The sequence below is a fragment of the Rhinatrema bivittatum genome, chromosome 7 (assembly GCF_901001135.1).
Source record: "Rhinatrema bivittatum chromosome 7, aRhiBiv1.1, whole genome shotgun sequence".
Lineage (NCBI taxonomy): Eukaryota > Metazoa > Chordata > Amphibia > Gymnophiona > Rhinatrematidae > Rhinatrema > Rhinatrema bivittatum.
The window spans coordinates 313,086,983-313,110,241 of NC_042621.1; the positions used below are offsets into that span (position 1 = coordinate 313,086,983).

Here is a 23,259-nt window from a genome sequence, read left to right on the forward strand (position 1 = left end):
CCATCTGAAGAAAATATGATAAAACATAAGCATTGTCAAGTTAAGTATAAAACATTGATAAGACAGGCGAAGAGAGAATTTGAAATGAAGATGGCCATAGAGGCAAAAACTCATAATAAAAACTTTTTAAAATATATCCAAAGCAAGAAACCTGTGAGGGAGTCGGTTGGACCATTAGATGACTGAGGTGTTAAAGGGGCTCTTAGGGAAGATAAGGCCATTGCAGAAAGACTAAATGAATTCTTTGCCTCCGTGTTTACTAATGAGGATGTTGGGAAGATACGAGTTCCGGAGATGGTTTTCAGGGGTGATGAGTCAGACCAACTGAACGAAATCACTGTGAACCTGGAAGATGTAGTAGGCCAGATTGACAAACTAAAGAGTAGCAAATTACCTGGACTGGATGGTATGCATCCTAGGGTTCTGAAGGAATTAAAAAATGAAATTTCTGATCTATTAGTTAAAATTTGTAACCTATCATTAAAATCATCCATTGTAGCTGAAGACTGGAGGGTGGCCAATGTAATCCCATTATTTAAAAAAGGCTCCAGGGGCGATCCGGGTAACTATAGACCAGTGATCCTGACTTCAGTGTCGGGAAAAATAGTGGAAACTATTCTCAAGATCAGAATCGTAGAGCATATAGAAAGACATGATTTAATGGAACACAGTCAACATGGATTTACCCAAGGGAAGTCTTGCCTAACAAATCTGCTTCATTTTTTTGAAGGGGTTAATAAACTTGTGGATAAAAGTGAAACGGTAGATGTAGTTTATTTAGATTTTCAGAAGGCATTTGACAAAGTCCCTCATGAGAGACTTCTACGAAAACTAAAAAGTTATGGGATAGGAGGCGATGTCCTTTCTTGGATTACAAACTGGTTAAAAGACAGGAAACAGAGAATAGGATTAAATGGACAATTTTCTCAGTGGAAAAGGGTAAACAGTGGAGTGCCTCAGGGATCTGTACTTGGACCGGTGCTTTTCAATATATTTATAAATGATCTGGAAAGGAATACGACGAGTGAGGTTATCAAATTTGCGGATGATACAAAATTATTCAGAGTAGTTAAATCACAAGCAGACTGTGATACATTACAAGAGGACCTTACAAGACTGGAAGATTGTGCATCCAAATGGCAGATGAATTTTAATGTGGACAAGTGCAAGGTGATGCACATAGGGAAAAATAACCCTTGCTGTAGTTACACGATGTTAGGTTCCATATTAGGAGCTACCACCCAGGAAAAAGATCTAGGCATCATAGTGGATAATACTTTAAAATCGTCGGCTCAGTGTGCTGCAGCAGTCAAAAAAGCAAATAGAATGTTAGGAATTATTAGGAAGGGCATGGTTAATAGAACGGAAAATGTCATAATGCCTCTGTATCGCTCCATGGTGAGACCACATCTTGAATACTGTGTACAGTTCTGGTCGCCACGTCTCAAAAAAGATATAATTGCGATGGAGAAGGTACAGAGAAGGGCGACCCAAATGATAAAGGGGATGGAACAGCTTCCCTATGAGGAAAGACTAAAGAGGTTAGGACTTTTCAGCTTGGAGAAGAGACGACTGAGGGGGGATATGATAGAGGTGTTTAAAATCATGAGAGGTCTAGAACGGGTAGATGTGAATCTGTTATTTACTCTTTCGGATAGTAGAAGGACTAGGGGGCACTCCATGAAGTTAGCATGGGGCACATTTAAAACTAATCAGAGAAAGTTCTTTTTCACTCAACGCACAATAAAGCTCTGGAATTTGTTGCCAGAGGATGTGGTTAGTGCAGTTAGTGTAGCTGGGTTCAAAAAAGGTTTGGATAAGTTCTTGGAGGAGAAGTTCATTAATGGCTATTAATCAATTTTACTTAGGGAATAGCCACTGCTATTAATTGCATCAGTAGCATGGCGTCTTCTTAGAGTTTGGGTAATTGCCAGGTTCTTGTGGTCTGGATTGGCCTCTGTTGGAAACAGGATGCTGGGCTTGATGGACCCTTGGTCTGACCCAGCATGGCAAGTTCTTATGTTCTTATAGGCACACACTGTAACACAGACATGGTCTTTCTCACGCACTCCCTCCCTTGCCTACTCACACACTCGTGCTTCCTGTTGTGCACAACCCTCAAATACATGTTCTCATGTGCTAGTCACCCTCTTTCTCCTACTCACAGGTATGGGAACTCCCTCACGCTCTTCCTCCCTGTCTCTTACACGCGCACAGACACGCGCAGAGACAGACTGGTTCCTCTCCCTCCTTCCGCTGCCAGCTGAATGGGCTTCATTTCTTCGGTTACTAGCCCCCTCTCTCTTTCCCTCTCTTCCACCTCTGCTGCTGTGTATCCCTGGTAATGCCAGGCCTGATTCTTCCTTCCCTTCCCTCCCCACTCACATGCTCTGCCTTTCCTTCTCCTCCCACACATCCAGTGTTCTTCCTCTTCCTTCTGGCAAATTAGGATACTGCTGAGGGAAGGAGAGAGCCCCGCTGGCGCACAGATCTTTCTCCCTCATCTCACCCCTCATATTCTTTCCCTCTCATTCCGTCCCCTCCCTTCATTCAGGCCTCATATTCCATCCCTTCTGCCTTCTTTTCCCTTCCTTCCTTCCTTCACGCCATTCATTAACATTTTCTCACTCCCTTCACCTTCCTTCCTTTTTCTGTCATCTGCTCAACTCCCTTCCTCATTAACTGTGTCTTCTTCCACTGGTGTGGTGGGGCTTGGTATTCCCCGGGGTGGGCCTGCTGCTTCTCTTTCGCGGATCTTCTTTGGAGCGGCCATGTCTCTTCTTTCACTGGAAGAGCCTGGACCTCAGCGGCTCTTCATCAGGCCGTGCCCTGGACCCCTTCTTAGCGGATCTGTTTTGGAGTGGCCTCCCCGCAAGTGCTGAGCTCCGCACTCTTTCTGCCAGTGGGAGATGGGAACTCAATCGTATGCCCATAAATCATGCCTCGCTTTCTGCCTGGGAATTCTGGTTACTGCAGGGGTATTTTGGGGTAGTACTCGCCTGAAGCGACCACCTCACCCTGCCTCTTCCTAGATCTGCCGATCTTTATCTGTTTTGATAGTGTGAGAAACCAAGTCCCATCTTTAACAAAGTGTGCATCCAGCAAGTTCTTAAGCTCGCTTCCTTGATTATAGTAGCACATGGAGGCCTGCTCCTCTCAGACACCTAGAAACCCCTTGTCAATAAAGCTACTTAATCATAGCATGTCTAATCCAACTCTTTCCTTAAAAGTCCTTTCCTCCTCCTTGTACTCACATGCCCCCATCCCACTCCATACCTGTGGCATAGTGAAATTATTTGTTTTAGTCCTGGGGGAATTCTGCACTACTGCGGCGCACAGCATCCCTACCTGCGCAGAAAATGGCAGAGGATACCCCGGCATACCGAGAGCGGAGTGTGTGAAGATGAAGGTCCCGGCACGCCGTTTGCGGCCAAGAAGGCCCCTGTGTGCCGTGAACAGTGTGCTCCACTCGTGACAAAAATGAAGGCCCTGATGAGAGTGACTGTGTGTGTGTGAGAGGGGAGGGGAGGGGGAGAGAGCAGGGGGAGGGGTGAGAGGGATAGGGGTGTCTGGGAGAGGGGTGAGAGCAGGGATAGGGGTGTCTGGGAGAGGGGTGAGAGCAGGGATAGGGGTGTCTGGGAGAGGCGTGAGAGCAGGGAGAGGGGTGTGGGGGAGTGTGAGAGAGCAGGGAGAGGGGTGTGGGGGGGAGAGAGCAGGGGGAGGGGATGTTGGGGAGAGCAGGGGGAGGGGTGTGGGGAGGGGAGGGTGAGAGCAGGGATAGGGGTGTCTGGGATAGGGGTGTGGGGGGAGTGTGAGAGAGCAGGGAGAGGGGTGTGGGGGGAGTGTGAGAGAGCAGGGAGAGGGGTGTGGGGGAGGGTGAGAGAGCAGGGGGGAGAGCAGGATGGTGTAGGAGAGAGCAGGGGGGAGAGCAGGATGGTGTAGGAGAGAGCAGGGGGGAGAGCATGGGTTGGGGGTGGGGGGCAGGGATGCTTGAGTGTGGGTGCCAGAGAGAGGGAGCCTATATGAGGAGATTGTGAAGGAGTGTGTATGTGTGTGAGAGATTGGTAGCTCGTGTGTATGAAAATGGGATCCTGTGTATGTGAGGGTGCTAGCCTGTGTGAAGAGGTGTGTGAGAGAGAGACATAGGTAGCATGTGTGAGAGAGAAAGGGAGCTTGTGTGGGTGTGTATGCAAGAGAGAGGGACCCTGTATGAGGGGATGTGTGTGCGAGAGAGTGAGGGACCCTGTATGAGGTTGTGTGTCTGTGTATTAGAGAGAGGGAGCCTGTGTGAGGGGCAGTACTGAGTCCAGGGTTAAACTCTGGGACTGGCGATAGAGTGGAAGGGGTTGAGCTTAGAGGTGGAGGGGAGAGATACTGGCAGGTGGAGGGGTTGGGGCCTGAGAGGACAAAGTGGCCAGGGGAGTAGGGAGAGTGAGTGGAAGGGACACTTACAGTGAATTTCTAGGAAATGTCTGCTCAAAATATTAACAATTCTGCATCTCTAACAACTTTTATCTGTATTAATTTAAAATGTAATTATTTAAAGACTGTCATGTAAATTGTGTGTGCAGAATTGCCCCAGGAGTATTGCTTACAACATGCTTCACACATGTAGCTCAGACAAACAAACCATGTAAGTAGTTTTACTGTGAAGCTTTCACAACATATGTAAAATGTCATGCCAACAGAGTTAACTGAATCTTAGCGTCCAGATGTGTATGTTGAAAGGAAGCCACTGAATAGATGGAGCACTCTGTGTCTTCAATGAATACAGTAATAACTTGTATATACGCAGGAGGCTTGTAAACCGTGGTAATGTGTATAAAAATGATTGTTAAATAATCAGATATTTATTAGTTAGCGATAGCCTAAAAACCAGATTGACTGGCGGGGTAGTGAAGGGTGAAACGTAGCCTAACATCACGGCGGTAGGGAGAGACCTTGTCTGAATATATTTTCTTTAATGTTTTTTCAGTATGGAATTTTTTGATAGAGATGGAGTCATGAAGGACATCAGGGCAATTTATCAAGTTTACAATGCTCTTCAAGAAAAGGTGCAGGTGAGTTCATATGATGTCAGTCGGATTAAGACTGAATTTTTGTGTGGAGGGTGGGAGAAGATGGTTAATATTATCTGGGTCCTATAAATCTGTGTGAGGATTAGTGTGGGGTGAGAGGTAGTTGGGAGGGCTTTGTTTCCTGTAATGTGTGTGTGTGAGGATTAGTGTGGGGTGAGAGGTAGTTGGGAGGGCTTTGTTTCCTGTAATGTGTGTGTGTGAGGATTAGTGTGGGGTGAGAGGTAGTTGGGAGGGCTTTGTTTCCTGTAATGTGTGTGTGTGAGGATTAGCGTGGGGTGAGAGGTAGTTGGGAGGACTTTGTTTCCTGTAATGTGTGTGTGAGGATTAGTGTGGGGTGAGAGGTACTTGGGAGGAGTTTGTTTCCTGTAATGTGTGTGTGTGTGTGAGGATTAGTGTGGGGTGAGAGGTAGTTGGGAGGAGTTTGTTTCCTGTAATGTGGGTGTGTGTGTGTGAGGATTAGTGTGGGGTGAGAGGTAGTTGGGAGGAGTTTGTTTCCTGTAATGTGGGTGTGTGAGGATTAGTGTAGGGCGAGAGGTAGTTGGGAGGGGTTTGTTTCCTGTAATGTGTGTGTGTGAGGATTAGTGTGGGGTGAGAGGTAGTTGGGAGGGGTTTGTTTCCTGTAATGTGTGTGTGAGGATTAGTGTGGATCCATAAAGCTTTAATTGGCATCTCAGAGACATGGTGGAAAGAGGATAACCAATGGGACAGTGCTATACCGGGGTACAAATTATATCGCAATGATAGAGAAGAGCACCCGGGAGGAGGTGTGGCGCTTTATGTCTGGGATGGCATAGAATCCAACAAGATTAACATCCTGCATGAGACTAAATGGACATTTGAATCTTTATGGGTAGAAATCCCTTGTGTGTCGGGGAAGACTATAGTGATAGGGGTATACTACCGTCCACCTGGTCAAGATGGTGAGACTGACAGTGAAATGCTAAGAGAAATTAGGGAAGCTAACCAAATTGGTAGTGCGGTGATATTGGGAGACTTCAATTACCCCAATATTGACTGGGTAAATGTATCATCAGTATATGCTAGAGATATGACATTTTTATGGAGCAATTGGTTGAGGAACAGACAAGAGAGGGAGCAATTCTTAGATCTAATTCTCAGTGGAGCACAGGATTTGGTGAGAGAGGTAACAGTGGTGGGGCCGCTTGGCAATAGTGATCATAATATGATCAAATTTAAATTAATGACTGGAAGGGGGACAGTAAGCAAATCCACGACTCTCGTGCTAAACTTTCAAAAGGGAAATTTTGATAAAATGAGAAAAATAGTTAGAAAAAAACTGAAAGGAGCAGCTACAAAAGTAAAAAGTGTGCAAGAGTCGTGGTCATTGTTAAAAAAACAAACAAACAAAAAAAAAAGCATCCTAGAAGCACAGTCTAGATGTATTCCACACATTAAAAAAGGTGGAAAGAAGGCAAAACAATTACTGACATGGTTAAAAGGGAGGTTAAAGAAGCTATTTTAGCCAAAAGATCTTCATTCAAAAATTGGAAGAAGGATCCAACAGAAGAAAATTGGATAATGCATAAGCGTTGGCAAGTTAAATGTAAGACATTGATAAGACAGGCTAAAAGAGAATTTGAAAAGAAGTTGGCTGTAGAGGCAAAAACTCACAGTAAAACCTTTTAAAAATATATCTGAAGCAGAAAGCCTGTGAGGGAATCAGTTGGACCGTTAGATGATCGAGGGGTTAAAGGGGCACTTAGAGAAGATAAGGCCATCTCGGAAATATTAAATGATTTCTTTGCTTCGGTGTTTACAGAAGAGGATGATGGGGAGGTACCCGTACTGGAGAAGGTTTTCATGGATAATGATTCAGATGGACTGAACCAAATCACGGTGAACCTAAAAGATGTGGTAGGCCTGACTGACAAACTGAAGAGTAGTAAATCACCTGGACCGGATGGTATACACCCCAGAGACTGAAGGAACTCAGTAACCTATCATTAAAATCATCCATTGTACCTGAAGACTGGAGGATAGCTAATGTAACCCCAATATTTAAAAAGGGCTCCAGGGGCGATCCGGGAAAATACAGACCGGTTAGCCTGACTTCAGTGCCAAGAAAAATAGTGGAAAGTGTTCTAAACATCAAAATCACAGAACATATAGAAAGTCATGGTTTAATGGAACAAAGTCAGCATGGCTTTACCCAAGGCAAGTCTTGCCTCACAAATCTGCTTCACTTTTTTGAAGGAGTTAATAAACATGTGGATAAAGGTGAACCGGTAGATGTAAAGTACTTAAATTTTCAGAAGGCGTTTGACAAAGTACCTCAGGAGAGGTTTCTAGGAAAAGTAAAAAGTCATGGGATAGGTGGCAATGTCCTTTCGTGGATTGCAAACTGGCTAAAAGACAGGAAACAGAGTAGGATTAAATGGACAATTTTCTCAGTGGAAGGGAGTGGGCAGTGTAGTGCCTCAGGGATCTGTATTGGGACCCTTACTTTTCAATATATTTATAAATGGAAAGAAATACGACGAGTGAGATAATCAAATTTGCAGATGATAAAAAATTGTTCAGAGTAGTTAAATCACAAGCAGATTGTGATAAATTGCAGGAAGACCTTGTGAGACTGGAAAATTGGGCATCGAAATATAGAAACAGAGAAACATAGAAATGACGGCAGAAGAAGACGAAATGGCCCATCCAGTCTGCCCAGCAAGCTTTCACACTTATTTTTTTTTCATACTTCTCTGTTACTCTTAGCCTTTAGTAACCTTTTGGTCTAGAAATGGCAGATGAAATTTAATGTGGATAAGTGCAAGGTGATGCATATAGGGAAGAATAACCCATGCTATAATTACACAATGTTAGGTTTCATATTAGGTGTTACTACCCAAGAAAGAGATCTAGGTGTCATAGTGGATAACACATTGAAATCGTCGGTTCAGTGTGCTGCGGCAGTCAAAAAAGCAAACAGAATGTTGGGAATTATTAGAAAGGGAATGGTGAATAAAACAGAAAATGTCATAATGCCTCTGTATCACTCTATGGTGAGACCCCACCTTGAATACTGTGTACAATTCTGGTTACTGCATCTCAAAAAAGATATAATTGCGATGGAGAAGATACAAAGAAGAGTGACCAAAATGATGACTGGAATGGAACAGCTCCCCTATGAGGAAAGACTAAAGAGGTTAGGAGTTTTCAGCTTGGAGAAGAGACGGCTGAGGGGGGGGATATGATAGAGGAGTTTAAAATCATGAGAGGTCTAGAAGGACTAGGGGGCATTCCATGAAGTTAGCATAGGGCACATTTAAAACTAATCGGAGAAAGTTCTTTTTTACTCAACGCACAATTAAACTCTGGAATTTGTTGCCAGAGGGATGTGGTTAGTGCAGTTAGTATAGCTGTGTTTAAAAAAGGATTGGATAAGTTCTTGGAGGAGAAGTCCATTACCTGCTATTAAGTTCACTTAGAGAATAGCCACTGTCATTAGCAATGGTTACATGGAATAGACTTAGGGGCGGATTTTAAAAGCCCTGCTCACGTAAATCCGCCCGGATTTACACGAGCAGGGCCTTGCGCGCCTGCGCGCCTATTTTCCATAGGCCCGCCGGCACGCGCAGAGCCCCGGGACTCACGTAAGTCCCGGGGTTTTTTGAGGGAGGCGTGTCGGGGGCGTGTCGGGGCGGGGCCGATTTGCGCAGCGTTTTGGGGGCGGGCCCGGGGGTGTGGTTTCGGGCCGGGGCGGTCCGGGGGCGTGGCCGCACCCTCCGGAACCGCCCCCGGATCGCGTCTCCGCGCGCCAGCAGCCCGCTGGCGCGCGTGGATTTACGTCTCCCTCCGGGAGGCGTAAATCCAGGGATAAAGGTAGGGGGGGGGGGTTTAGATAGGGCCGGGGGGGTGGGTAAGGGAGGGGAAGGTGAGGGGAGGGCGAAAGGGAGTTCCCTCTGAGGCTGCTCCGATTTCGGAGCGGCCTCGGAGGGAACGGAGACAGGCTGCGTGGCTCGGCACGCGCCGGCTGCCCAAAATCGGCAGCCTTGCGCGCGCCGAACCAGGATTTTAGCAGATACGCGCGTAGCCGCTAAAATCCAGCGTACTTTTGTTTGCGCCTGGTGCGCCAACAAAAGTACGCGCTCGCGCTGTTTTATAAAATCTATCCCTTAGTTTTTGGGTACTTGCCAGGTTCTTATGCCCTGAATTGGCCACTGTTGGAAACAGGATGCTGGGCTTGATGGACCCTTGGTCTGACCCATGTTCTTATGTTCTTACATTAGGTACAAGACCTTGGAATTCAGATCAACGAGAACTTCATTATGAAAAACATATAAGCAAATTAATCAAATCAAGCTACGACCAAAACCTCTGTTAACAATACAAGACTTGCTGTCTTACAAACACTTATATTTTCATACCTAGACTATTGCAACTCCCTTTTACTAGGCCTCCCTGCAAGTCTTCTAAAACCACTACAGCTACTTCAAAATGCGTCAGCTTGAGACTCCTTCTAGGGACAAGGAAATTCAAACACATCATCCCCTCTCTGATAGCCCTACACTGGCTTCCTGTACAATCCAGAATTCATTATAAAGTGTTATCCCTAATTTTTAACATCAATAATATCGATCCTTGCCTAATAGGAGTGACACTGCAAACCTATACACCACAAAGAGACCTAAGATCACAAAACATAGGTCTTCTAACGGTACCCTCCACTTGGAAAACTCACTTAGCACAAATAAGAGACCAAATGTTGGCAATAGCAGGCTCCAAGCTGTGGAACTCTCTTCCAGAACCATCTGATAACAGAAAGAAAGAGCTCTTTAGAAAGGCCTCTGATCTAACGTAACGTAAGCTGCTATAAACCTGTTCCCGAGATAGCGCTCTTCGAACATACATTATATATTGAATAACAGACAGGTATTACTAGTAGGCTTGGCATCTGTTTTATCTGTTATGTAGACCTAGAATGAATTAATAGGAACTAAATTAGATAGGAACCTATATGGTATCTTTGAAAGCACTTTACTATGAACTAAAATTTGTATACGTTGTGTTGTTGATTTAGAAAGGTGAACGCTAACACTAAGCACATGATTGTGACTACGAATATAAATGCTAATTCTGTAAACCATTGTGATCTTCTTTTGGAGCGATGGTATATTATTATTAATTGTATTTATTGCTTTTTCGAGGGAAAAAGCAGCTGCAAATCTCTAAGAATTTTTTCCTGGGGCAGCTTTCCAAGGGAACATTTGCTAGTATATTCCCATAGGGAAACGGATGCAAAGCAGGCAGGTAAAAGTAGCCGCAGATGTTTAATCAGAGCCACCTGGAGACTGAGGGAGCTGAAAGAAGAAAGGGAAGGTAAGAGCAGATAAGATACCAACATTCAGACATCTAATGGGCTCCAGTAAAGAACCAGAAAGAAGCATATTCCATAGAATGAAAAGTTGGAAGGTCATGGGGTCGTCATATGAAGCTGAAGAGAGGGAGGTGTCAGACACCTGAAAACAGACTTCCAGCAGAGGTGGGAAGAACCAAAGCAGTGGTAAAAGTCAAGTATACGGCGAAAGGTGGATGACAGGAGGGAGAGGATCACAGATTAAGACGACAATGTAGGCAGGCAGAAATGGCCAAATATTCATTTTCTGCCATCTGTATCCTGACTACCTTCCTTCAGCCTTTTCAGATGTCCTCCTTTGAAACCCTTGGTACCCCTTGAATGTGAATCGTTTTGCACATATTTTCTCAGCTACCTCATCTTCTTACTTAAATAAGATTTATGACCTTCACAGTGGAGGATTTCTCTTGGTTTTAACAAGTCTGCTCTCTTTCAGGCAGTGTGTGGAGAGGTAGAAAAGAGTGAGAGAACTGTTGAGTCTTTCCAAGAGGAAGTCAACAAACTCAAAAAGCAAATTATTGGAAGGAAAATAGAGAAGGCACAGGAAAGTAAGTTTCTTAATTACTGTTATATCGTTAACCAAGAGCAATGATGTTTCTGCAGTGTGCTTACAAGTGCTCAAATGTTCACCCATTCGTAGGTTGGAAATCTCGCCTTGCTGACCGGCTCTGAGATATCTCGCTAAACGGATAAAAGTTAGCCAGATAGCTTGGATATGTTTCGGGTCAGCATTAAGTTAATTTGATGTTATTCAGCTAAATCCAAAGCTATCCAGAATAGTTGTCCAACTCTGGTTGTGTCATTCAGTAGTCCCAAAGTTAGACAGATAAACTTATTTGGCTATCTTTACGATAGTCTGATCTATTTAGCAGCACTGCTACGCCACTGAATATCCCAGCAAAGTTATCCTAATAACTTTATCTGACTAGCTGAAAATGGATCCCTATAGAGCACACACATGTGCACTTGTATGCATGTACTGTGGTATATGTTCAGACACAGCCGTACATGTGTGTACACACATTCACACCTGTAATAGATGCATCACTATTAACTTTTGTGATTGTGTGCAGTTTGTTTCACTGTGCTAAAAGCCCATGGACTTTTTTAACTCATTGATTTCCCACATACAGGTCAATACAGTAAAGTGTGGCCGCGGTTACCCTGCTTCTAACCCGCTTTCTACTCACTTTTCGGCCGCTTTAGTCCAACCCGTGATACACTATCCCCTTTAACCCATTCTTACCGCCTCTTTAAATCACCGGGTAACCCTTTCCGCCCGCGGCATGTATATTAGATGTAAACGATCGAATTAGCTATTCCCTCCCATACAGTAACGCGCGCCCCGACTATCGCTTTTTTAACCTGCAGTTTAGCCGCGCGTTTAACCTGCTAACTTACCGCCTACCCTTACCCCTGCGTTAGAGGCAGGGGTAAGGGTAGGCGGCAAACTTTCCCCCAGCCCCCGCTCACCTGCCCTGGCCTCATCCATGGGTGCTGGTCCCCGGGGCAGCCCCAGTCCTCTCCCCTCCTCCCGAAGCAACGAAAGCGGAAAAAAGCAAAAAAAAAAAAAAAAGTAGCAACGAAGCGACTTACTTTTCTTGCAGCCCTCCTCCGGAGACGGACCGCGGCTCCCCTGCCTCCCGGAAGGGAAGCATTTCTGGTTTTTGGAAACCACAGCGATCTCCAGCGATCACGGATCCTCCGGAGACGGACCACAGCTCCCCTGCCTCCCGGAGGCAGCTGCCGGCGAAGACGTCGTGACGTCATGCCTTGAGCGGCCAAATTGCACGCACAGGGGCCGCTTTCGCCCGTGCAGGCATCCATCTTCGCCGGCGGGGCCGCTTTCGCCGCCGGCTGCCCCCGGGAGGCAGGGGAGCTGCGGTCCGTCTCCGGAGGAGGGCTGCAAGAAAAGTAAGTCGCTTCGTTGCTTTACACTTTACATGTCGTTTCACCAGTCCTCTCTCCTCCCCTCCCTGCGCCTTTCTTCGGGAGGAGGGGAGAGAGGACTGGCAATCCCGAGCGTAGGAGAACCGTCCACTTCTGGTACCTGTCATTTGAAATGACAGATAGCAGCGTGTCCGTGAAGCGTTAGGCCAGCGCACCCAGGATACTGTATAGCGCTCTATACAGTAAAATGGGTTGCGTGGGCCTAACGCTTCACGGATGCAGCTTGCATTTGCATGACATTTCAATACAGTATCGAGCGGTAGGTGAGCCGGACTGTGCGTGCGGCAACAGTGGGTGCGCCCGGCACTAACGCAGCTCTTCCTATCGCTCCTTACTGTATCGACCTGTAAATGAGGCTGTAGAAAAAGTGTAGTTAAGCATTTCCCTCCTTTCAGTGTTTCTAACAGTCATTTTCTTCCAGTTTCTCGTCAAGGGGAATTCCTAGGAACTCTCTCCAGCCTCTTAACTGCTTCCTCTTTCTCATTTGCTGTTCTGGACTTCTGTGTAAAACACGGGATAGCCCTCCTAATCAGTGCTATCCGCTTAAAAGAGGCAGTTTGGAGAAGGGGGAGGCATGGTTGGAAACTGGGAGCATGCAAGTGGGCTGGCACTTTAGATGGTGTACATGTACGACATACACAATGTACTCGGGCTTGAAAATCAGCTGCTTTATGCTGGGTTAGGCGTGTCATCCTTTAGATGGTGTACATGTACGCACATACACAATGTATTCGGGCTTATGCTGGGTTAGGTGTGTCATCCTTTAGATGGTGTACATGTACGCACATACACAATGTATTCGGGCTTATGCTGGGTTAGGTGTGTCATCCTTTAGATGGTGTACATGTACGCACATACACAATGTATTCGGGCTTATGCTGGGTTAGGTGTGTCATCCTTTAGATGGTGTACATGTACGCACATACACAATGTATTCGGGCCTGAATATCAGCTGTTTATGCTGGGTTAGGTGTGTCATCCTTTAGATGGTGTACATGTACGCACATACACAATGTATTCGGGCTTGAATATCAGCTGCTTTATGCTGGGTTAGGTGTGTCATCCTTTAGATGGTGTACATGTACGACATACACAATGTATTCGGGCTTATGCTGGGTTAGGTGTGTCATCCTTTAGATGGTGTACATGTACGCACATACACAATGTATTCGGGCTTATGCTGGGTTAGGTGTGTCATCCTTTAGATGGTGTACATGTACGCACATACACAATGTATTCGGGCTTATGCTGGGTTAGGTGTGTCATCCTTTAGATGGTGTACATGTACGCACATACACAATGTATTCGGGCTTATGCTGGGTTAGGTGTGTCATCCTTTAGATGGTGTACATGTACGCACATACACAATGTATTCGGGCCTGAATATCAGCTGTTTATGCTGGGTTAGGTGTGTCATCCTTTAGATGGTGTACATGTACGACATACACAATGTATTCGGGCTTGAATATCAGCTGCTTTATGCAGGGTTAGGTGTGTCATCCTTTAGATGGTGTACATGTACGCACATACACAATGTATTCGGGCTTGAATATCAGCTGCTTTATGCTGGGCTAGGTATGTCATCCTTTAGATGGTGTACATGTACGCACATACACAATGTATTCGGGCTTATGCTGGGTTAGGTGTGTCATCCTTTAGATGGTGTACATGTACGCACATACACAATGTATTCGGGCTTATGCTGGGTTAGGTGTGTCATCCTTCAGATGGTGTACATGTACGACATACACAATGTATTCGGGCTTGAAATCAGCTGCTTTATGCTGGGTTAGGTGTGTCATCCTTTAGATGGTGTACATGTACGCACATACACAATGTATTCGGGCTTATGCTGGGTTAGGTGTGTCATCCTTTAGATGGTGTACATGTACGACATACACAATGTATTCGGGCTTGAATATCAGCTGCTTTATGCTGGGTTAGGCGTGTCATCCTTCAGATGGTGTACATGTACGCACATACACAATGTATTCGGGCTTGAATATCAGCTGCTTTATGCTGGGCTAGGTATTTCATCCTTTAGATCAGAGCTTTCCAAACTTTTCATGTTGGTGACACACTTTTTAGACAAACATAATTTCACGACACAGTAATTCAATCTACTAGCAAACCAGAGGGTAAAGGTTAAACGAACGAAATGTATTTTGACAATTTATGTATGTTTCCAGCATGATGGGACTATCGTCTTGAATGTTGGTATATAAAAAAAAACAAATAAATAAAAAAACAAATATACATAAATAAAATGTTTTATGACACAACCTATCTCATGAAAACCTTTCATTTATATTAAAAATATATAATATTCCAAGATTAATGTTATTGTTATAATTTGAGTAACAATAATAAAACAAATTGTCTGTCCCCCACACACTCATCTCTCTCCTCAAGCACACAGTCCCCCACACACTCATTTCTCCCCCCCCCCCCCAAGCACATGTCTGGCCCCCACACACTCATCTCTCTCCCCCCCCAAGCACAATGTCTGTCCCCCACACACTCATCTCTCTCCCCCCAAGCACACAGTCCCCCACACACTCATTTCTTCTCCCCCCCCCCCAAGCACACGTCTCACCCACACACTCATCTCTCTCCCCCCCCAAGCACGTCTGGCCCCCACACACTCATCTCTCCCCCCCCCCCCCCCCCCAAGCACGTCTGGCCCCCACATTCATGTACCTCTTCTTTTTGATTGTTGCCACTGTTTCATGAAAAAACAAGCACTATTTAAAAAAAAAAAAAAAGCCCAAGCACATGTCTGTCCCCACATACTCATCTCTCTCTCCCCCCAAGCACATGTCTGGCCCCCATACATTTATATCTTCCCCCCCCCCCCCTCAGCACATCTGGCCCCCACACTCATGTACCTCTTCTTTTTTATTGTTGCCAGTGTTTCATGAAAAAACAAGCCCAAGCAGATGTCTGTCCCCCACACACTCATCTTTCTCTACCCCCAACCACATGTCTGGCCCCCACACACTCATCTTTCTCTACCCCCAACCACATGTCTGGCCCCCCACACTCATGTACCCTTTCTTTTTGATTGTTGCCAGTTAAGTGCTTCGCTCCCTTCAGGGTTCAAGCCTGCCGTGGTGCATAACACCTTCCATGATCACCAAACACTGTTGCTTACAGTCAGTTCTCCGCGTGGCCAGGCCTCATCAGCAGCAGCAGCAGCCAATGACAGGGACAGCTGGGCTCAAGTCCCACCCACAAAGCCCCAAAAAAACACGATTGACAGCAAAAATCGCCCAATAATAAGCAACTCACGAACTGAAAAAAAAAAAAAGTGACTCGCTGGAGGGGAGCAGCTATGTGGCCCGGGCTTGCGCGACACACCTGCACACTGCAGGCGACACACTAACGTGTCCCGACACACAGTTTGGAAAGCTCTGCTTTAGATGGTGTACATGTACGCACATACACAATGTATTCGGGCTTGAATATCAGCTGCTTTATGCGGGGTTAGGTGTGTCATCCTTCAGATGGTGTACATGTACGCACATACACAATGTATTCGGGCTTATGCTGGGTTAGGTGTGTCATCCTTCAGATGGTGTACATGTACGCACATACACAATGTATTCGGGCTTATGCTGGGTTAGGTGTGTCATCCTTCAGATGGTGTACATGTACGCACATACACAATGTATTCGGGCTTGAATATCAGCTGCTTTATGCTGGGTTAGGTGTGTCATCCTTTAGATGGTGTACATGTACGCACATACACAATGTATTCGGGCTTATGCTGGGTTAGGTGTGTCATCCTTTAGATGGTGTACATGTACGCACATACACAATGTATTCGGGCTTGAATATCAGCTGCTTTATGCTGGGTTAGGTGTGTCATCCTTTAGATGGTGTACATGTACGCACATACACAATGTATTCGGGCTTATGCTGGGTTAGGTGTGTCATCCTTCAGATGGTGTACATGTACGCACATACACAATGTATTCGGGCTTGAATATCATCTGCTTTATGCTGGGTTAGGTGTGTCATCCTTTAGATGGTGTACATGTACGCACATCCACAATGTATTCGGGCTTGAATATCAGTTGCTTTATGCTGGGTTAGGTGTGTCATCCTTTAGATGGTGTACGTGTACGCAATTACACAATGTATTCGGGCTTGAATATCAGCTGCTTTATGCTGGGTTAGGTGTGTCATCCTTTAGATGGTGTACGTGTACGCACATACACAATGTATTCGGGCTTGAATATCAGCTGCTTTATGCTGGGTTAGGTGTGTCATCCTTTAGATGGTGTACATGTACGCACATACACAATGTATTCGGGCTTATGCTGGGTTAGGTGTGTCATCCTTTAGATGGTGTACATGTACGCACATACACAATGTATTCGGGCCTGAATATCAGCTGTTTATGCTGGGTTAGGTGTGTCATCCTTTAGACGGTGTACATGTACGCACATACACAATGTATTCGGGCTTGAATATCAGCTGCTTTATGCTGGGTTAGGTGTGTCATCCTATAGATGGTGTACATGTACGCACATACACAATGTATTCGGGCTTATGCTGGGTTAGGCGTGTCATCCTTTAGATGGTGTACATGTACGCACATACACAATGTATTCGGGCTTGAATATCAGCTGCTTTATGCTGGGTTAGGCATGTCACACTGAAAAATTACCCCATATGTATTTCAGCTCTTCTTCCTTTTGCCCTCCCAGTCTGACTCTTAACCTTCCTTCTGCTCTTCCCCACTGCTTACAGATGCAGACTCCATTCATTCTTTTTGTGCTGTATAGTGCTACCAAGTCTCGCGCTGCTGTTATAAGTCCTGTTGGCACTGCTTGGCAGAGGAGATTAATACTTGAAGCAGTGCGACTCCATGCTCACCTTTCAAGTCCCCTGTCTTTACAAAAAAAATGTCTGCCTATAGCACTCATCAGGCAGATAGCAATACTCAGCAGGCAGATAGTGGCTCCAGTGAGAGGCACAGAATAGCATTCAGAGGGCAGGTACTGACTTTACAGTGAGCAGTACTCGGTGGTTACTTACTGACCTCCCAGTGAGATGGCAGAGCACTGAGTGGAACTCAACAGGCAGATACTAGACCTCATAAGCAGCACATAGTGGATAGGTGCCAGCCGCAGCGAGTCATCAAAATACTGAGTGACACTCAGCAGGTAGGTAATGGTTCCTTAGCACTCTGTGAGGGCACAGCAGAGAGCAGCACCCACAAGAATATAAGAAGTGCCGTGTCGGATCAGACCAATGGTGCATGAATCCTAGCATCCGGTCTCTGACTACAGTCAGTCTGTTGCTTGGAAGACATAGCCAGGAAATCCTAATGGGGAAACATATTACCTGTTGCTCACTGTAAGCATCAGGTGGTACATAAGAAATGAAATGAAAATAAGACTTAGCAAATTCTAATGCTACTTCAGGCATTGAGAAATGTTCTTTGGGTGTGGGCATTAGCCCAAAAACTTTGGCACTTATAGTCTTATATAGTTAGCTCCTTTCTGGGTCAGTCCAAGGTCCATCAAGCCCAGCATCCTATCCCTGACAGTGGCCAGCCCAGGTCACAAAAAGTAGATTTGGTTCTTGATACTTACTCCCAGGGATAGTGGTGACTTTATTTAGTCTACCTGGCTAATAAGGTGTTAAGAAAACAAAGAGGTAGGCGATCTATGATAGCCGTCAGGAAAACACAAAAGAAATAGATGCCTTGATCTTTTCCAACGTTTATTAAACCAAGGACGTGTTCGTAAAATTGCCCGACTCAGGCCGAGTTTCGCAGCTTAGTAGCCGCTGCCTCATTAAGATCTTATAAATATTAAATAGTCTTTATAAAAAATATATAAATCCTTTTATATTATTACTAAGATCTCAGATAATCAAAAAAGTACTGTTAATATTCAAATGGTGACAACAAATCTTTGATAGATATTGTGCTAAATATTAAAAATTATAAAAAATCAATACTCATTATTCTTTACAACAAATTATTACCTTATGTAGTTTCTGCTTAAAACATTTAGAATTGTATTTTTCATTAAGGATAAAAAAAATTTTCATTGAAGATAAAATTTTTGAAAAAAGTATTTTACCTTGAACACTTCAGAAACAAAAATGAAACACAACAATCTGGTTCCATCCGCTGACCAATAATTGTGTACACAACCAAAAAATATATACACAGAAATTATACGTGATAAATTATAACTGAACTAACTGAACAAACAGCTAACAACATAAACCCCTTAAAAACAAAACTGTTAAAGAGAACCAGAGATAAAAATAACCCATGGTTTAACGCACATCTCAGATCATTGAAAACTAACCTCAGAAGACTAGAAAAAGAATGGAAGAAAACAAAGTGCGCAACAACTCTTCAAAGATACCGCACACAACTTGCCATCTACAAAAACACAATCACGATCACCAAACGCGACTACTACAGCCAAAAGATAAAGAACTCAACAAATAGCTCCAATGCATTATTCAACATCGTCAGAAACCTCACTGAAGAGAACAATAACACCAGTACACCAACATCAAACAACCTAAGCCAAGACCTAGCCACATTCTTTAAAAACAAGATAAACAAAATAACAGGAAATTTCCAAAGCAATACATCCACTGAAGACAAACTCGAAACAAACTCCATAACCCCCTGGTCAGAATTCAAGCCCATTTCAAACCTAGATGCTGAAAAAATGCTAAAAAAAAACCCAACCCTGCACGCCACGACCTCGATACAATCCCAACACGCAACCTAAAAGAAATGGCACACATCATCGCACCAACTATGGCTGCCATCATTAACAGATCACTAGAAGAAGGGGAGCTTCCAGTAGAACTAAAAACCGCAACTATCTCTCCCATACTAAAAAAGAAGAACCTAGATCCCACCGTCCTAAACAACTACAGGCCAATCTCAAACCTCCCCCTTCTCGCAAAAATGACTGAGAAAGCAGCTCTTACTCAATTCAACGAACACCTTGAGTACAACAACATTCTCCACGCCTCTCAACATGGATTTAGGAAAAACCGTAGTACGGAAACTCTCCTCGTCAACCTATCAAACAAAATAATCAGGGGATTCGACAATAACCTAAGCCACATCCTCATCCTACTTGATCTATCCGCGGCTTTCGATACTGTAGACCACTCCTGTCTACTTTCAAGACTAGCCAGCATTGGTCTCTCCGGCAAAACCCTCAACTGGTTCAAATCGTTCCTAAAAGACAGATTCTTCAAGGTCACCATTAATAACCAATCCTCAAATCCACTCCCACTCGAAACCGGCGTACCACAGGGATCTGCACTCTCGGCCACGCTCTTTAACATATATCTACTCCCTCTCTGCCACCTCTTGTCAACCATCGGAGTTGCATTCTATATGTACGCCGATGACATCCAACTCCTCCTCCCAATCACATCCACAGTAGAAGAGACACTAAACACCGCAGCCAAACACCTAAGCACCATCAGAGACATGCTGAACAATCTAAAGTTATGCCTTAACATGAATAAAACAGAATGCATACTCATAGGTAGAAACAACTCAATACAATCCTCCACATCCCACTCTCTAAAAATAGATAACATCAACATACATCTAAGAAATTCAACTAAGGACCTCGGCATATGGATAGACAACGAACTCAACCTAAAAAAGAACATCGCTATCAAAACCAAAGAAGGTTTTCACAAACTTCACGTCCTCAAACACCTAAAACCGCTACTCCACCAACATGAGTTCCGAACAGTTCTACAATCACTCGTATTCAACAGCCTCGACTACTGCAACTCCCTCCTGATTGGCCTGCCAAAAACCACCCTAAAACCTCTGCAACTACTACAAAACGCCGCAGCAAGAATTCTAACCGGAAAAAAGAAATCAGACCATATCACCCCGGTCCTTAAATCACTTCACTGGCTCCCAATCGACCAAAGAATCAAATTCAAAACTTTAACATTAGTGCACAACGCATTACATACAACTGACAGCACCGCTCTCAAAGAAATGATCCAACAACACAAACCTCAAAGACTGACTAGATCTGCCAATAAACTACACCTTGAAATACCCTCACTTCCTCTGGCAAAACTCACCAACACCAGGAACAGAGCGTTTTCCATAGCAGGCCCAAATTTATGGAACGACATACCTCAACACTTAAGCTCAATTTGCGACATCAAATCCTTCAAAAAAGAGCTAAAAACTTGGTTATTCACCCAGACTTTCAGAGACGGCGTGGGCTAGTAATACACTCTCATCATGAACCACTACACTGCGACGATCCCTCTCTCTTTGACACACCATACCCACCCCCCTCCACACCTCTCTCCTCCTACCCCCCCCAGACCCACTTTCCCTCCGCCCCCTTCCATTCCACCCCGAGACCTGTCCTGCCTCTCCCTACATGCTACGATTCCCTCTTCAGACCACTATCGCTGTTCAATTAAGACTCCTGTTGAACAATTACGTTGTTAATTGTGGTTTACTTGCTCTTCTATGAAATGAGTTAACAGTTCTATTAATGTTTATCGTGTTCATATATAATCCCGGTTAGAATGTTACTTAAGGTCTTAGTTAAATGTATGTATTATGTTGTTATCATGTAAACCGGAGTGAAGGCAGTTCGCTATACTTCGGTATATAAAAAAATCCAAATAAATAAAATAAATAAATATTCCATTATGCAAACAAATATTAATGTTCAACATGTGGTGAGAATAAATCCCAATAAGATTAAAAATAAGTTATATAAATATCCTGCTGGCTTAAATTAAATTTCAAAAGAAACATTTGTTATATAGTGCAAACTATCAATCAAATTTGTTCGTGATTAATAACTGCAGGCATTTCTGTACATATGGTGAACAATGACATGCCGTAGTGAGAAGGAGGTTAACCCATCTTACTATTATAAAGTAGCAACGCCCTGCACTTAAAAAATATACTCGTTATTTAATATACGGGAAAGTCAAATAGTATAAACAAAAAATGTATGAACAAAAAATATCGGCAGCACTGTCATTAAACACTAGCGTGCCGATCCTGATTCAATAATTCTGAACGCATCCCAAATACTTCTCTTAGCCGTAAAACTCAAAGCAAATCCTCAAAGGGTTATTTTGACCTTGCTATTATATCTTGTTATTATACAGTAGCAAATTTCTAGCGTTTAAAGATTATGCTCATAATTTGCTGTATAAGAAAAACAAATGATATGAACAATAATATTGGCAACTTTATCATTAAACTCTAGCATGCTGGTACTGATTTAATAGTTCTAAACGCATCCCAAATCATTCAATTTGCCATAAAACTCAAAACAAATCCTTAAAGGTTATTTTAAAATACTTAGAAAGCCCAAATCAACTAAAGATAAAACTAACACGACTACTAACTAAAGCGCACAAGGTTTACCTTTCCAAGTGACGTACCGCACTCAGTCTCAGTTTGTTCGTTCCTGTGCGCGTCCGATCCTCCATTTTAAATACGCGATTTTGGCGCCAAAACTCAGAAACGGTACCCAAGTGCGATAATATTCAAAAACTCTCAAGATATGTAAAAGACATAAAAAAGCATAATTTCTCTTAAAGCTTATATATCTGTGCAATATTAATTCCACCATTGAAGAAAAAGCAAGTATTTCACCAGTCAATAATAATATTTACATATGTCGCTCACTTTAGTGGGCGTATCTAAAAGCTTCCTATTGTCACTCAAACCTATGGGCATAAATTTAACCCCAATTATGGACTAACTAACATCCCATGCCAACATCAATTGCTGTATTTAAACTAAATGAATTTTTAATGTCAAAAAATTGTTTTATTAAAAACACTGAATCTCAAAATCAAGAGATCACCACATGTATAAATAAAATAACATATATATTGAGGATATTAAAAAACCACATGTAAAACATCAATATCCTAAAACTACCTCTGCAGACACTCAAAATTATTGAATACAATAGCATAAAAAATATAATAAATAACATAATAAATAATAAGTGTATAGATATACTCTTCAGTAAACTCCTATTACAAACAACCAGTGCTAATGTAATGTGGAAGTGTATAGAACCAGTCAAAGAAACACTGAGAAATCCGTCTCCATATTTAAACCATTTGGTGTCATTGTGTTAAACTCGTATATATATTTTTGATCAATTTGCAATAGTAATTTATCAAAATTACCTCCTCTCCAATTTGGTTTTGGTTGTTTGATGACACAGAATCTATATTGCTCGAATTTATGGTCATTTTCCAAAGAATGATCAACTAGGGGTTTAGATCTAATATTTCTTTTAATACTACTTTTATGTTCCAGTATTCACTTATTAAATTCCCTAATAGTTTTACCAATATAATATTTCCCGCATGGACAAATGACCGCGTAAACAACTCCTTTACTTTTACAATTGGTGAAAGAGCTAAGCTTAAATCCGCAGTCCTACACCAGCTCACAGAATAACCGAAAACGCCATATTACACCTAAATCAACATGGATTCCACAAAAGCCACAGTACAGAAACATTGCTCTTGTCTTCATTTGACACCTTAACAAGAGTATTTGATGCAAATACAGATTATATACTCATAGTCCTTGACATTTCAGCGGCCTTTGATACTCTTAATCATCAAATTCTTCACCACTGTATGTCTCTACATTAAAACCATCAACTTATGGCTATCTCATAACCACTTAAAACTAAACACCTCAAAAACCAAAATCATCCACCTTTCATCTATCCCTCACTCTGATTGCAGTCCCCCTACACACCTATTTATCGACGATATTTCTATTCCGATCGTATCTAAAGCACAAAATCTTGGAATTATAATTGA

At 43.5% G+C, this 23,259-nt stretch overlaps 1 protein-coding gene across 2 annotated transcripts in view; it reads left to right on the top strand.

The window, feature by feature from the left end:
• The window catches only part of ABRAXAS2 (abraxas 2, BRISC complex subunit), a 154,463-nt gene that overhangs the window by 125,706 nt on the left and 5,498 nt on the right, over nucleotides 1-23,259 (top strand). For both annotated transcript variants that reach the window (XM_029610611.1, XM_029610612.1), the window contains exons 7-8: nucleotides 4,976-5,060; nucleotides 10,883-10,994. In XM_029610611.1, coding sequence (XP_029466471.1) covers nucleotides 4,976-5,060; nucleotides 10,883-10,994 — 197 coding nt within the window. The remainder of the gene's footprint in view (nucleotides 1-4,975; nucleotides 5,061-10,882; nucleotides 10,995-23,259) is intronic.